Below are 13,063 nucleotides of genomic sequence, written 5' to 3' on the forward strand. Positions count from 1 at the left end.
ATTGCATCCCTACATTCAACTTAAGCTGTCAATATTAAGTTCATGTTTTGAACAGCCAAACAGTAGCATACGTAAAGGCCCGTAAAGGCAGGTTTCGTCATTATCAAACTAAAATGGAATTGGGCGGGACATGTTGCTAGGCAGAGTGATAGCAGGTGGACTAAAATGTTAACAAAATGGTGGCCGCTTTCAGATGAAAGAAGCGCCTGGCGTCCGTTGGCTCGTTGGGTGGACGACATCCGGAAAATTGCGGGTCACTTCTGGATGCGATTAGCTCAGGACCGGGACAAGTGGAGTACTAGAAGAGATGCCCATCTCTAGCCTGGGCTGCGCTGATATGATGATGATGATGAAAGGCAGGTACTCACAGCGCGAGCGCGTCGCAGCCCGCCAGCGGCACGTCGAGCCCCTTCTTGACGAGCGGCGAGTGCCGCAGCCGTAACAGTTGCTCCCGGGTGTAGGTGAGCGGCCGCCGCGCCGGCCCGACGGCGAGCACCGCCGGGTCGCCGCCGCCGCTCATCGACCCGCTCTCGTCGTGACCTGGTCACAAAAAAAGAAGAATAATGTTATGGTACTCGGAAACGCAATATTGAAAGAGTAACGGACCATCGCTATTATGAAAGTAGGAAGGCCCTTCGAGCAAGGTAAAGCCTTCTCAAGAAGTCCATAGAAATGATTCACATGCTGATATTTCTTTCAGCTACGGTTCACCGCGACACATGAATATCCTCGCGTGCCGACATCCGTCTTCAGTGCACACAAATCGTGTTTTATCAAGCCTGTATACATTAAAAGTACCTACCTATTATCATATTTTGCAATAGTTAAGTATATTGGGGTTTTATATATGCTCACAAATAGCAGATAAAACCCCTGCCTATCACGTCACCGTGAATCGCTAAAACCAATCAGGAGCATTTGGTCTCGATGGTGAATATTTTTGTATAGCTCTCAACTTATTTTTTCTAATAGGTAGGGTAATTCGCCAGTAACTGGCCACTTTTAATAACTGGCCGCCCTAAACTAAAAATGAATTTTATTCCCCTATAAACCGAATTCATTTTAGTATAACATTTCAATAACTGGCCACCTATTACTAAAATGAATTCTATTTATCAGTTACTAAAAGTGGCCAGTTACAGGCGAATTACCCTAAAAGATAACTTTTCATTACAATGACCCACCTAAATGCAACCAATACGCATGTGTCGCTTACTAATACCATTAAGTATATATACACCAACCGTCATACATTGTACGATCATTCTGCCCTATTGTGGCAATTAGCTTGACCGAAAACGTAATATTTTTATACTAACTGTCAGTGACTTACGACCTTTTATTGTTAACGATGAAAGTGACCGGTTCCGGAACAAATATGGATGCAAATTGCTTCAACCCTTCGTTTTGACCGTTGAGGGGTGGTTTGTAATAAACTAGAGCTTTATTAATAATGCTTCATTCTTTTGATGGGATTATGGGAGTGTAAATGTGCCTAAGTGACCCCTAATTTTAATATGCTCTGGGCTAGTTTTTTTGCGAAATTATTGTCGGCGTTACCCATTTTTTTGCGGCGATTATAATTTTATGATCAGAATTTAGTGCCTATAGGTATGAGCACTAATTAAATGAAATATAAATGATAGATATATGTCTTGTCTTGTCCTTCTAAAGTATGTGATGTAGCCATGAGTGTTAACCAAACATTGAATAGGTTTAAGTTTGAAAAATATTGAAAGGACCGTGCGGCATTTAGCTATTATTGTCATCTTCTATCTATATTATAATGATTATCTTACACAAAGGTGAATTTATTTGTTTACATTTTTTCATTTTAGTTTTCTTGTCGACCTTTTCACATGAAGAAAGCCATTATTTATTTATTTACATAATTTAATCAATTAAATATGGTAAAAAGAGAAAACAATCAGCATGTTGACAAATATTCAGTGACCTTACTGTAACTCGATAATTAATTATACCTACACATATTGATTTATGTAAAAAGGTAAGGTGAAAGGTGATTGACATAAACTTTCATGCATTTTGATTAATAATAAAGTAGTTCATAAATAGAATAACATTCTCTGTGAATAATATCTAAATATTAGAATATCGAGCGTTGGACGGTTTCACGCCCCGAGAAACGCGACTCTGAGTCTGCTCCATTTAATAACGAGACAAAATTCATTTATGACTTTCGACTATTCTGACTGTAATACACAGCCAATAATTAGCGACGCAAAAATAGCACGGAAACGCGTTCGCACACAATCATAGTGAAATGATTGTCTTCATATTGTTATCTTGCACCGTTTCCCGTGCTAGTCGGCCACAAGGGCTCGGATTGTTATGGGTACGAGAAGCAAGTGAACGCACTTGTTCACAAACGAGTAGTATTTTGCATTTCTAACAATGAGATTCTTGAGCGTTAAACCCAATAACTAAACTTGCCTGTTAGTTAAAACAGTTTATCTTTATAAACATACTTTTTAGAATTGTATAACTGTGCAATTTTTTTTTATTAACGAGCCTGTAAGGTGTCCCACTGCTGGGCAAAGGCCTCCCCCTAGACTTCCAATCCTCCCGATTTACTGCAGCATCCGTCCAGTTGCTGAGAAATGTGTCCAGGTCGTCCCGCCATCTCCTCTTAGGTCGACCCTGCCGGCGTTTACATTGTGGCACCCACTCTGTGGCTAGTTATTAATTATAGAAGTAAATCTCTGCGTATATCCTATGACACGGGCACGGATAGCATCCGCTCGGTCGCTGTGCCCCTAACATTACTTTGTAAAAAGGGACTCTTCGTATTGGCTGCGGCTCCATATGACGGGGCCACGGTTGTACAATCAAGGAATTTAATTTCTGAGCCACTTCGTATCTTTGTGCGGTGAAAATGAATATGAAATCCGCTAGGAATCTCGTATTGTCACTGTGACAACTGTCACCATCAGATGTATCGGAGCCGCCGAGGCGCTCAAAAATATCCGAACACGCACTCTAACGTCTTGAGGTCTTGACCATAGAGGTATGTTCAGATATTTGTGATTGCTATTGCCGCTCCGATATATCTGATGTCGACTTGAACAAAGCGGCTCAGAGATCAGAGTCTTGCTTTGCTTGACCGTACGGCAAGGTAGTAACAAACCTTAAGGGGCCCACAGATTACCATTTCGCCGGACGATATCAGCCTGTCAGTTAAAAGCAAAAGGTGACAGTTCCAACTGACAGGCTGATATCGTCCGGCGAACAGGCCCCAATTTCACCACGGTGACAGGTGCGACAATTGTAAAATCACTGTTGCTGACGTCACAGGCATCCATGGGCTACGGTTACCACTTACCATCGGGCGGGCCGTATTCCTGTTTGCCACCATCATTGTTTTATTAAAAAAAACTTTATTATATATCGAAAAAAAAACAGATATTTCTTTTGCGAAGTTTCTGACTATTGTCAAGATTTAGAAGAATTGTAGGTAATTCTTGACAGGTAATCTAAATATATAAACGTGAAAGACCTGACTGACTGACTGACTGACTTAAATCAACGCACAGCCCAAACCGCTGGGACTAGAAAGTCCAAATTTGGCAACTAGATTCCTTGTAAGGTCTAGGGGTGCACTAAGAAAGGATTTTTCAAAATTCATCCCTTAAAGGAGTGAAATGGGGGTCCAAAGTTTGTATGGGGAAACAAGATTAGTTAGACTATTTTATTCCAAATTTTACAGGAGTATTCCTAAAGATAAATAAGTAAACACGTGTTTCAGGTTTTTTGAAAATTGAACCCCTAAGAGGGGGAAAAGTCCCCAATAGGGTTGATATCTCAAAATATCAATATGGGTATCGTTTTCATAGTATTTTGAGACGCTAATAACAAAAATGGCATCAAAATTAAAATTAACGTAGCCGAAGTGAACAATCATCCCCTGGTGGGGGTGCAATGGGGTTGAAATTTCAAAATATCAATATGGGTATCATTTCCATGGTTTTGTGGGATTAGTTAGACTATTTTATTCCAAATTTCACAGGAGTATTCCTAAAGATAAATGAGTAAACACGTGTTTCAGGTTTTTTTTAAATTGAACCCCTAAGAGGGGGAAAAGTCCCCAATAGGGTTGATATCTCAAAATATCAATATGGGTGTCGTTTTCATAGTATTTTGAGCCGCTAATAACAAAAATGGCATCAAAATTAAAATTAACGTAGCCGAAGTGAACAATCATCCCCCTGGTGGGGGTGCAATGGGGTTGAAATTTCAAAATATCAATATGGGTATCATTTCCATGGTTTTGTGGGACGCTAATTACAAAGATTACAAAAATGGGATCAAAATTAAAATATAACGTAGCCGACGTGAACTATGGCCCCTGGTGGGGAATGCTAATTACGAAGATAGCATAGACGGTTGTAACATACACGCTGATTTACAGCCACACGTGATCCAGACTTTTGAGAATTCAATCCCTTAAAGTAAATTTTTTGAGCTACAAAATTATAAGATTACAAATACCTTCTAATAATTGAACAGTACACAAACACCGTTTTTAAAATAATTATCATCTTAAACGGTTTGTTTACATTCAAAATACCTAAAACCATTAAAGTACATAGATTATTAAAAAAACTCTCCTGCGCGTGCGAAGCCGCGGGCAAAAGCTAGTGAGTTATATGTCGGAATTTCGTGACAATTGTAGTGTTTCTTGTGACAATTGTCATAAACTTAGCAAGAGAAATATCTGTTTTCTTCCGATATAATAAAGTTTTTTTTAATAAAACAATGATGGTGGCAAACAGGAATACGGCCCGCCCGATGGTAAGCGGTAACCGTAGCCCATGGATGCCTGTGACGTCAGCAACAGTGATGTTTTACAATTGTCGCACCTGTCACCGTGGTGAAATTGGGGCTGGTAATCTGTGGGCTCCTTAAGTGTATAAAAAATATTTGTCATTAAACAGAACAACCTCAACCTCAGCAAAACGTGATTCGCAAGAACACCAATTTCAAACCGGAATGAATCGGTTTAAAATGCACTTTATGCAACTCCGCCACTAGACGCCAGACAAAACAAAACTACCGTTCAAATGTTATATTCTTATTGCTTGCGAACACTCGAGCGACTGTCGCACTTGTAAATTCGTACGTAAGTGTGACAGGGAGGCAACACGTCGACTGTGGTTCGCGGTAGGCCCTCAGTATACTATACACCGCAGACCAAAAGTATGAAATAAACCTGGTTTGAAGTGACCACGGATTGACTATCCTACTGTTCCAAGTCCAATGTTGTTTTTGCAAAGCCATAGAAGTTTATTTTTTTAGGACAAAGAAGGAACACTAAAACCTTTTCGCAACTAAAGTAATGAAACTATTTTGACGAAGTATGGAATGCCTTAGGCCCTTAGTCTCAAATATTAATTTGTCGAAAATCTAAGGGCGTCCGCTTGCTGGCGCGGACGCGTGCGACGGATTTTGTCTACAATGGCACCCGCCCGCTCCGTGCACCCGCGCCGGCTATTATAGCGGAGGCCCTAACTCCAAAAGAATGAGATTAAAGAGCTAATGACTAATGACAGAAACCCCACGCGTCCCCTAAGTCATAAGTAGTCTGTCCCCACGCAGAGCCGTGGGAACAGACTACTTATGCAGTTACGGGTTTTGAAGTCTTAATCATAGGATAAATTCACAAGGTATTACACAGAAAAGATTCACTCTCTAACAAAACGCGTCTGTTTCGATTAGGACAGATATGACCGCTAGGTGGCGCAAGCGCCACGCGCGGCCTATGGCTAGCCACCAAAATTGGTGTGGGACGGATGTACTTGTAGCTCCTTGTTGCGACGCGACGAAATCGCGGAGTGAGCCACGCCTGGTATTACACTGGTTTAGCTAAGAAGTCTAAGAACTAAGACTCGCCTCCGATAGCGTAGCAATGAGAATAAGCGGCCAGAAACGAAGGTTATAAAAAGTTAGACAATCGCTGGCGGATAGGAAATTGTATCTAACTTGAGTCACCTTGATCGCTTGGAAGTTTGGCTAACGTTAGGTTATGATGGGAGTAAACTTAGCTTTATGAAGCGTTTACAAAGGTCAAAAGGTCACCATAGGCTTTTACTTGTGAAATATCGTGTCACTAAGATTCCATTCTACACCTCTCATCTGCTCCACCTAATTCGATCCGTGGCATATTATATTACACTTCTACATTAAATGAACAATTTCGGTGTATGGTGTTTGTTACAAGGTACTATTAGAGAACTTTATTGTGTACGTAAATCATGCAAGACAATGCTTTATTTTTTGTAAGGATCGCACAAAACAATACATATTATAGATATTATAGTTATAGCCAAAAACGTTCAAAATTGAGACCGATCTAATTACTTAAGTTAAGATTACAGTCGTAAATTGATGAATAAGGTTTCACGGATCAAACAAATAGCCTAAAAATACTTGAAAATAAATACTTAATCTTCATTAGATGCATAAAAATTATGTTCGGCCTTGGTTTTCGGCCAACATAGTACGCTGCGTACAGCGTCACATTGTAGAAATTTCACCATGTTCCCATACAATGTAACACGGAGACAAAGGTGTTAATAAACGGTAACTTACTCCAAGAAACGCGTTTAACCCGCTTCGAAGGCGGCCCCGCGTGGACCCGCGGCGGCAGATGAGCCGGCACCTTCCGCAGCGCACTCTGGTATCTCATCAGGAACGCGTGAACAGCACACTTGACGGGGCTCGAGTATTTCTCCGAAGGCAACGTCGCCACAGCCGCGACGGCAACTGTAGTCTTCCTAGAACGCCTCTTCCCAGCTCTGTTGCCCGCTCTACGTCTTCTCCTCTTACTCTTAGCTTCCACTGGCTGCAATGGCGGCTCCTTACTGACCATCTTACGACCGACGCGCGTTTTGATCGTTATTTTGAAAGCGTCACAAGATGGCGGACTAAACTTAAAACTAACTTAACTTAGAATAAAATTGAAATAAAAACAACACGATTAAAAATTAAAAAGCTTAGACTACGGTGTCTAAGAGACAAGATGTACGCGGTACGTATAATCACGTTTGTCACTACGTAGGTGTCACGGTAAGATGGAAAATAGTCAAAAATTCGGAAAGGCGGGTGTCGCGATGCGCACGAAATCGTCTCAGAGACTGAAGCCGAGCGAACGACGAATAGAGAAATAGCTCGAACTACCCGCCATTTTGTGATAAAAATATAGACGTACCCGTATTTAAGAAAAATAAACTGGTTTCGAAGTTGTTTGTTACAATCTTGCCTTCATGTCTCGTTGCTACGGGCAGCTTAGTTAATGCAGTTAATTTACCATTCATAAACCTTATTGCAAAGGAAATAAAGTATGTTATTGGTTAGTGTTCCTGTTCGACCACATCCGAGCTGTGGTAATTTTGTGACATTGACTGAATATATTGCTTCAATAGAAAACATTTGAGATATAAAACGATAGTTTAGAAAGTCGTATAGTTGAATTTAAGGGTAGTTAGGTGTTTTAATTGCTCATTGTAGTGACATTACGCGGGAATGTTCCCAATTATTCTCAAATCAGAAAGTACTGCAACCTTATTCATTTTCGATGTATTTATTACTCCCAAAAACATTGTATACAAAATAATCTAGCTATCATGCAGAAAGCTACAGTTATTATGCCATATTAATAATACGCCTAAAGGTCAACCACTAACTCCCAAGCGTTTTTGATTTCTCCCACATTTTGTATGAAATCGCGTGACGCGATATCGCGACATTGCGCATTGGGGGATTCAGCTACCTATGTGTTTTATATGATATTTGTTTTATCATGCGTGACGTTCTCGATAACACGCACGAAATCAACACTCCAATGCACTGATTGCACCAGGTCAAAACAACTATATCGGCTATCGCCGAATATATACATGATAGGCAGGCAAAGGCCTTGAATCTTGAATTTGCGATATAGGTATGATGACAAATTACGAGTAAAGGTGAATATCTGGGAGACCGAGCTTTGCTCGGAAAACGTATAAAAACTCAAAAATGCGCGTTTTTCCAGAGATAAGACCTAGATAGATCGATTTATCGCCTCCGAAAACCCCCATATATATATATATATATATATATATATATATATATATAGCAAATTTTATCGAAATCGTTAGAGCCGTTTCCGAGATCCCCGAAATATATACATAAATAAACAAGAATTGCTCGTTTATAATAGGGTATTAGAATCCACTACGTGGACAAGTTTGAAGCGTGTAAATAGTTATCGATCTACCGTGAACAGGCAAGCGTAAACAACGTAGTTTTTACGTACCGCAGCTGCCAAGAATGCAGAATGCAAGCGAATATTTCGCTAGTACGCCGCCACCATTTTAATTTTAAATTCGCTGCAATGACAGTGACAAACTGCCGTTTTAGACCGTTATTGCGATGCTGGTCCTGGGTTCGAATCCTCGTAAGTATATCTATTTACGTGATTACCTGATTACTGATTAACTTAGCACAAAGAGTTGTTGCTGAGTTATGGATATTTTTAAGTGTGGTGTATTCAGGTCATTTCGAATACTATAATATTGTCGGGCAGTTCCGAAAATGAAGTCTAACTTGATGGAATTAAGGGTGATTATCGGATTTATTTTGGACTATTTGGAATTACCCGAATAATCCCTATCTATTTTTTATGGGACATTTATTCGTATCTATAATACGTATATGTATAGGTTTGCTTATTTTGGGTCTAGACTAGAGAGATCTGTGTAAAATGGTTCCCAAATATTTATATATATATCTATATCTAATCTATAGAAACCTGGAGTTACAGTTACAAGCCATTAGCTTCGGCAACCGCTTACCATCACACGGGCTATTAGTAGTTAAAATCTAACGCGCATTACTCTACCTATATTATTTTATTGCCTAGGTACCAATTTTTTTTATTACTTGCAAGTAGGATAAAACTACGCTATATAATAATATGCGCACAAAGTAGAAAAAGCTTTACAGTATAAACATAAAATTCATTTTCCCCTGACTTCGATTTCTTACTACGCCTATACCACTGACCGTAAGTCAAAAAGGTCTTATGTCATTATGGAACTGTTATGTAGATAGGTATAAGTTTTCGGTTTAACGCGGCATAATACCCTACACTGCATCGGAAAGTCATAAAGGTCGTACGTCATTATGAAACTCATATGGAGACAACTTTTTGTTTTAGCACGGCAATCGTAAGTCGGTGTTACGTGGCTGCTACGTGTATTTACGTGTTGATGTAGGTCTGGCACGGATAAGAAACTACGTAGCAAATTACTACACCCACGATAACAACGCGTTACGAATACAACACTTGTTTTTAATCCGATTGCGGCAAAGTCAAAAGGAATTCGCGAAGTAGGGTCGTTTGTGTAGTTTGTGTCACTGTAGTACCTACTAATTGGTAGTATGAGAACTTCTTAGTTGATTTTGATGAAAATCATACTAAAATATAAGGCTAAAGGGACTTCCTATTAAGTAGCAAATTACTACACCCACGATAACGACGCGTTACGAATACAACACTTGTTTTTAATCCGATTGCGGCAAAGTCAAAAGGAATTCGCGAAGTAGGGTCGTTTGTGTAGTTTGTGTCACTGTAGTACCTACTAATTGGTAGTATGAGAACTTCTTAGTTGATTTTGATGAAAATCGTACTAAAATATAAGGCTAAATGGACTTCCTATTAAGTATGCTATACCTGTATCAGGAAAAAACTAACATACTGTCCGGCTATCCGTAAAATCCATAGGTCAATTTGAGATATATTTTATACTGTTGGTATCGAAATTTATACTAAATAAAAATTAAAAAAAAAAATCTAAAGAAAAATTAAATTATTAAATAATTTAAAATCACTGTTGATTGTAACGCTGCGTTTATCGCATAAGTCCAGTCAAATTCCGTTTGCACTATTCCGAAACTACGTAACGATTCTAGACCTTATCTGGTTTTAATAAGATATAATAATAGTCAGATGGTATATACGACGCATAGAGCTCGAGTGGATACATTTCATATCGACGTTACGCAACTCGATCCCCTCTGCAGGGGTGCAATGGAGATTGAAGGTCACGGCTCCCCTTTGATGAGCTATATGTAGGTATTTATACACTGTTCAGTTTACATCAATTCTAGTGTCCTTATCCTTAGTAAGAGTAGAGTATGCAGGTTTAACCTTCGAACTAGTTTAGTGTTTAGAACACTTTAATTATTACTTGTCTAACTAACAATGTAATAAAATCTGCAAATCGATTTTAACTTATTATTGATTCCTTCTTCTTCCTCGCGTTATACCGGCATTTTTGCCACGGCTCATGAGAGCCTGGGGTCCGCTTGACAACTACCTAATCCCATTACCAAGGCACTAGTTTTTACGAAAGCGAATGCCATCTGACCTTCCAACCCAGAGGGTAAACTAGGCCTTATCGGGTTTCCTCACGATGTTTTCCTTCACCGAAAAGCGAATGGTAAATATCAAATGATATTTCGTACATAAGACTGTACACGATAAAATCTGGTGTAGGTATATCTTTTCACCAAATGCGTATTTTCAAGCAACTTCTTAAAGGGTATTTGCAATTGTGTGGTCACCTGGAGTGTTGTTATCAAGTCTGTTTTGAATATATTAGTTTTAACACAATTTAGATAACTAGATTAGGATTTTTGCAATTTGACAAGTATAAAGAGCATCAACAAATAGTAAAATAAAGACCCTATGCCAAGGGTGTACTGAGGCAGAAGAGACAGTGGCTCCATACAGGGCAATACATCTCAGAACTCTGAGATATCGCTCCGAGGTCCTACTCAACATCAAAGGTTTGATAGGATTCCTTGAGGAGTTGGGCTGGCAGGACTAGCCTACATCCCACCCCGTCATGCAAAATAGATGCCAGTCTTTGAGTTGCAGAAAAGTGCTCGAGCTACAAATAGTAAATCAAACTGCTAAATTTAAACATACTCGCTTTGAATAAGGTTTATAATACATGCATAGAAATGCTTGATCATAGGTCGCCGGAAGCTTGTTAGGTTTTGAGTGACAAGTGGCAGAGTATAATCTGCTGCATTCAGCGACAGAATATATATAGACGAAGCTATTGGTACATTTTTGATTTTGTAAAATGGTCCATATGACTGACACTTATTTGACACATTTAACTAAAAGTTATCCCTTCTCTATAAATTTAGAATACTGCCCAATACATAATTTCGTGCTGTTGAAAACAAAGTTATGATTGTTTTGATTGCCTAAAATAAAATTCCATATGCAAAACTTCTTACGCGCCATTGCAGTATTTGACATTGTCAGCATGCGCACCACTGTACAATTAAGTTGCTCATGGCACAATTCCTGTTGGGTCGTTTAGGATCTCTAGTCAGACTACTATAGTTATTCTAGTTTATTGGCTGCATCTCTACCCGATACCAAAAAGAATAGATAGTATAGAGGGGTCCTGTCATTGTAAATTTTCTAGTCACTGTAAATTTACTGCCATCTATCGACACATGACTAAAACTCAAAATGAAAACGTATAAAGTTATCAAAAAATGTATATATTTATATGGATAACTGATTTTATTATTTTTATATCATTTTAATCCATGTTCATTCACTGTTACCTATGTGTTAAAATTGTTAAATATGAAACGGTGTTGTCACGCCATCTAGCCGAGGATAGGCTAAAGGTGTGTGCGGCATCTATTTGAGAATGACTTTTACTTGAATTCCGAGGCACGTTTTTTCCTTAGACTTTATTCGTCTTATACGAAGTTATATATGTCTTTGCTGATACCAACTGTTTGAAAACAGGCTTGTAACTCAATAGTTTGAATAGTTATAGTATGCAGTAATTGTAAACTATACGGGCAGAATCCATTGATTTATATTTTAATTTGTTAATTTAGGGTTATTGTTTATTATTGTTTAACTGTTTACAGAAAAGCATAACAAGCAATTCATTCAATTCTAAACAAAGTGAAACCTATTGACATTCCTTTAACTGTAATTCTTATATCAGATCACATTTTCTTCCAAATATCTGTACCTTTCAGATTTGCAATTCTTATCACTATTTTTTAAATTAAAGTGATTGCAAATCAAACTCCAGTTTAATTATGGCAAACCCACCATATTGATGCAATGCAGTGACTTTGCCAACTCATAATAAATAACTATAAATGAAAAGATTGAAAAGGCATAGCAGGTAACTAATAACTATTCAGTGACCAAGAACTAGACGATAGTAAGCTCTAGAAGCCTCAACTTCTAAAATTATAATAAGAATAAAACAACAGTTATGTGGTGCCACTTTTTGCAGATTGACCTACTTGCAGATGACTTCCTATATGCTAATAAGATAATAGAAACAATATATGATACACATCAAACGCAAGACTTGGTTTACTAGAATTCCTAAAATGTATTCTTATTCATTTTTGATGTGTATTGTAAAAAAAACGGTATAAAAACAAATCTAAGGTGTGATGCAAAAATAACTAAAATAAAGTCGGACTAAGGTGATTTGGTGATGGGAAATGATGGAATGAGTAGCAAAATATTTACCTTCGTCATTGGAGCCATCCTTGGGGCTTTCATCGGTAGGATTCTCTTTCAAAGACAACAGGCCCACAGCTGACATCGCTCGGTAATCTCACTTGCTTCTCAGTCTTCTCTCAATTAAACTACTAAAATTCTAAAATAACTGTACAATATTTACAAAGTGTTCCGGAAATTAATCTATCACCTAATATAATGTTTATATCACAGACTTTTCGTTTTTCACTAAACAATACGGAACAACACGTCCACGCACGAAAATACTATCAATATTTACAAGACTCTAGGTACAATAAACTTATTTACACATTAAAAACTAACGTTTATCAGCTAAATTTAACAAATACGCTCTAGCGGTCACAAGATACTCATAACTAAAAGAATTTATCAGTTTTAGATGCAAAAATATATAAAACGTCCGCCATATGCCTTTTGAGACCTCTATTGCGCAACGAAATTGTATAGCTACGA

At 38.4% G+C, this 13,063-nt stretch overlaps 1 protein-coding gene and 1 long non-coding RNA gene across 2 annotated transcripts in view; one reads left to right on the plus strand and one right to left on the minus strand.

Moving 5' to 3' along the window:
- Positions 1 to 7,157, minus strand: part of LOC134799926 (eukaryotic translation initiation factor 4E transporter-like) — a 41,310-nt gene extending 34,153 nt beyond the window's left edge. The window contains exons 1-2 of the mRNA XM_063772364.1: positions 6,610 to 7,157; positions 369 to 540 (exon numbers count right to left, since the gene is read on the minus strand). Of these exons, the coding sequence (XP_063628434.1) occupies positions 369 to 540; positions 6,610 to 6,889 (452 nt within the window). The 5' untranslated portion in view covers positions 6,890 to 7,157. The remainder of the gene's footprint in view (positions 1 to 368; positions 541 to 6,609) is intronic.
- The window catches only part of LOC134799945 (uncharacterized), a 280,917-nt gene that overhangs the window by 16,697 nt on the left and 251,157 nt on the right, over positions 1 to 13,063 (plus strand). The gene's annotated exons all lie outside the window — the stretch shown is intronic.

This window comes from Cydia splendana, chromosome 19, assembly GCF_910591565.1.
Source record: "Cydia splendana chromosome 19, ilCydSple1.2, whole genome shotgun sequence".
Classification (NCBI taxonomy): domain Eukaryota; kingdom Metazoa; phylum Arthropoda; class Insecta; order Lepidoptera; family Tortricidae; genus Cydia; species Cydia splendana.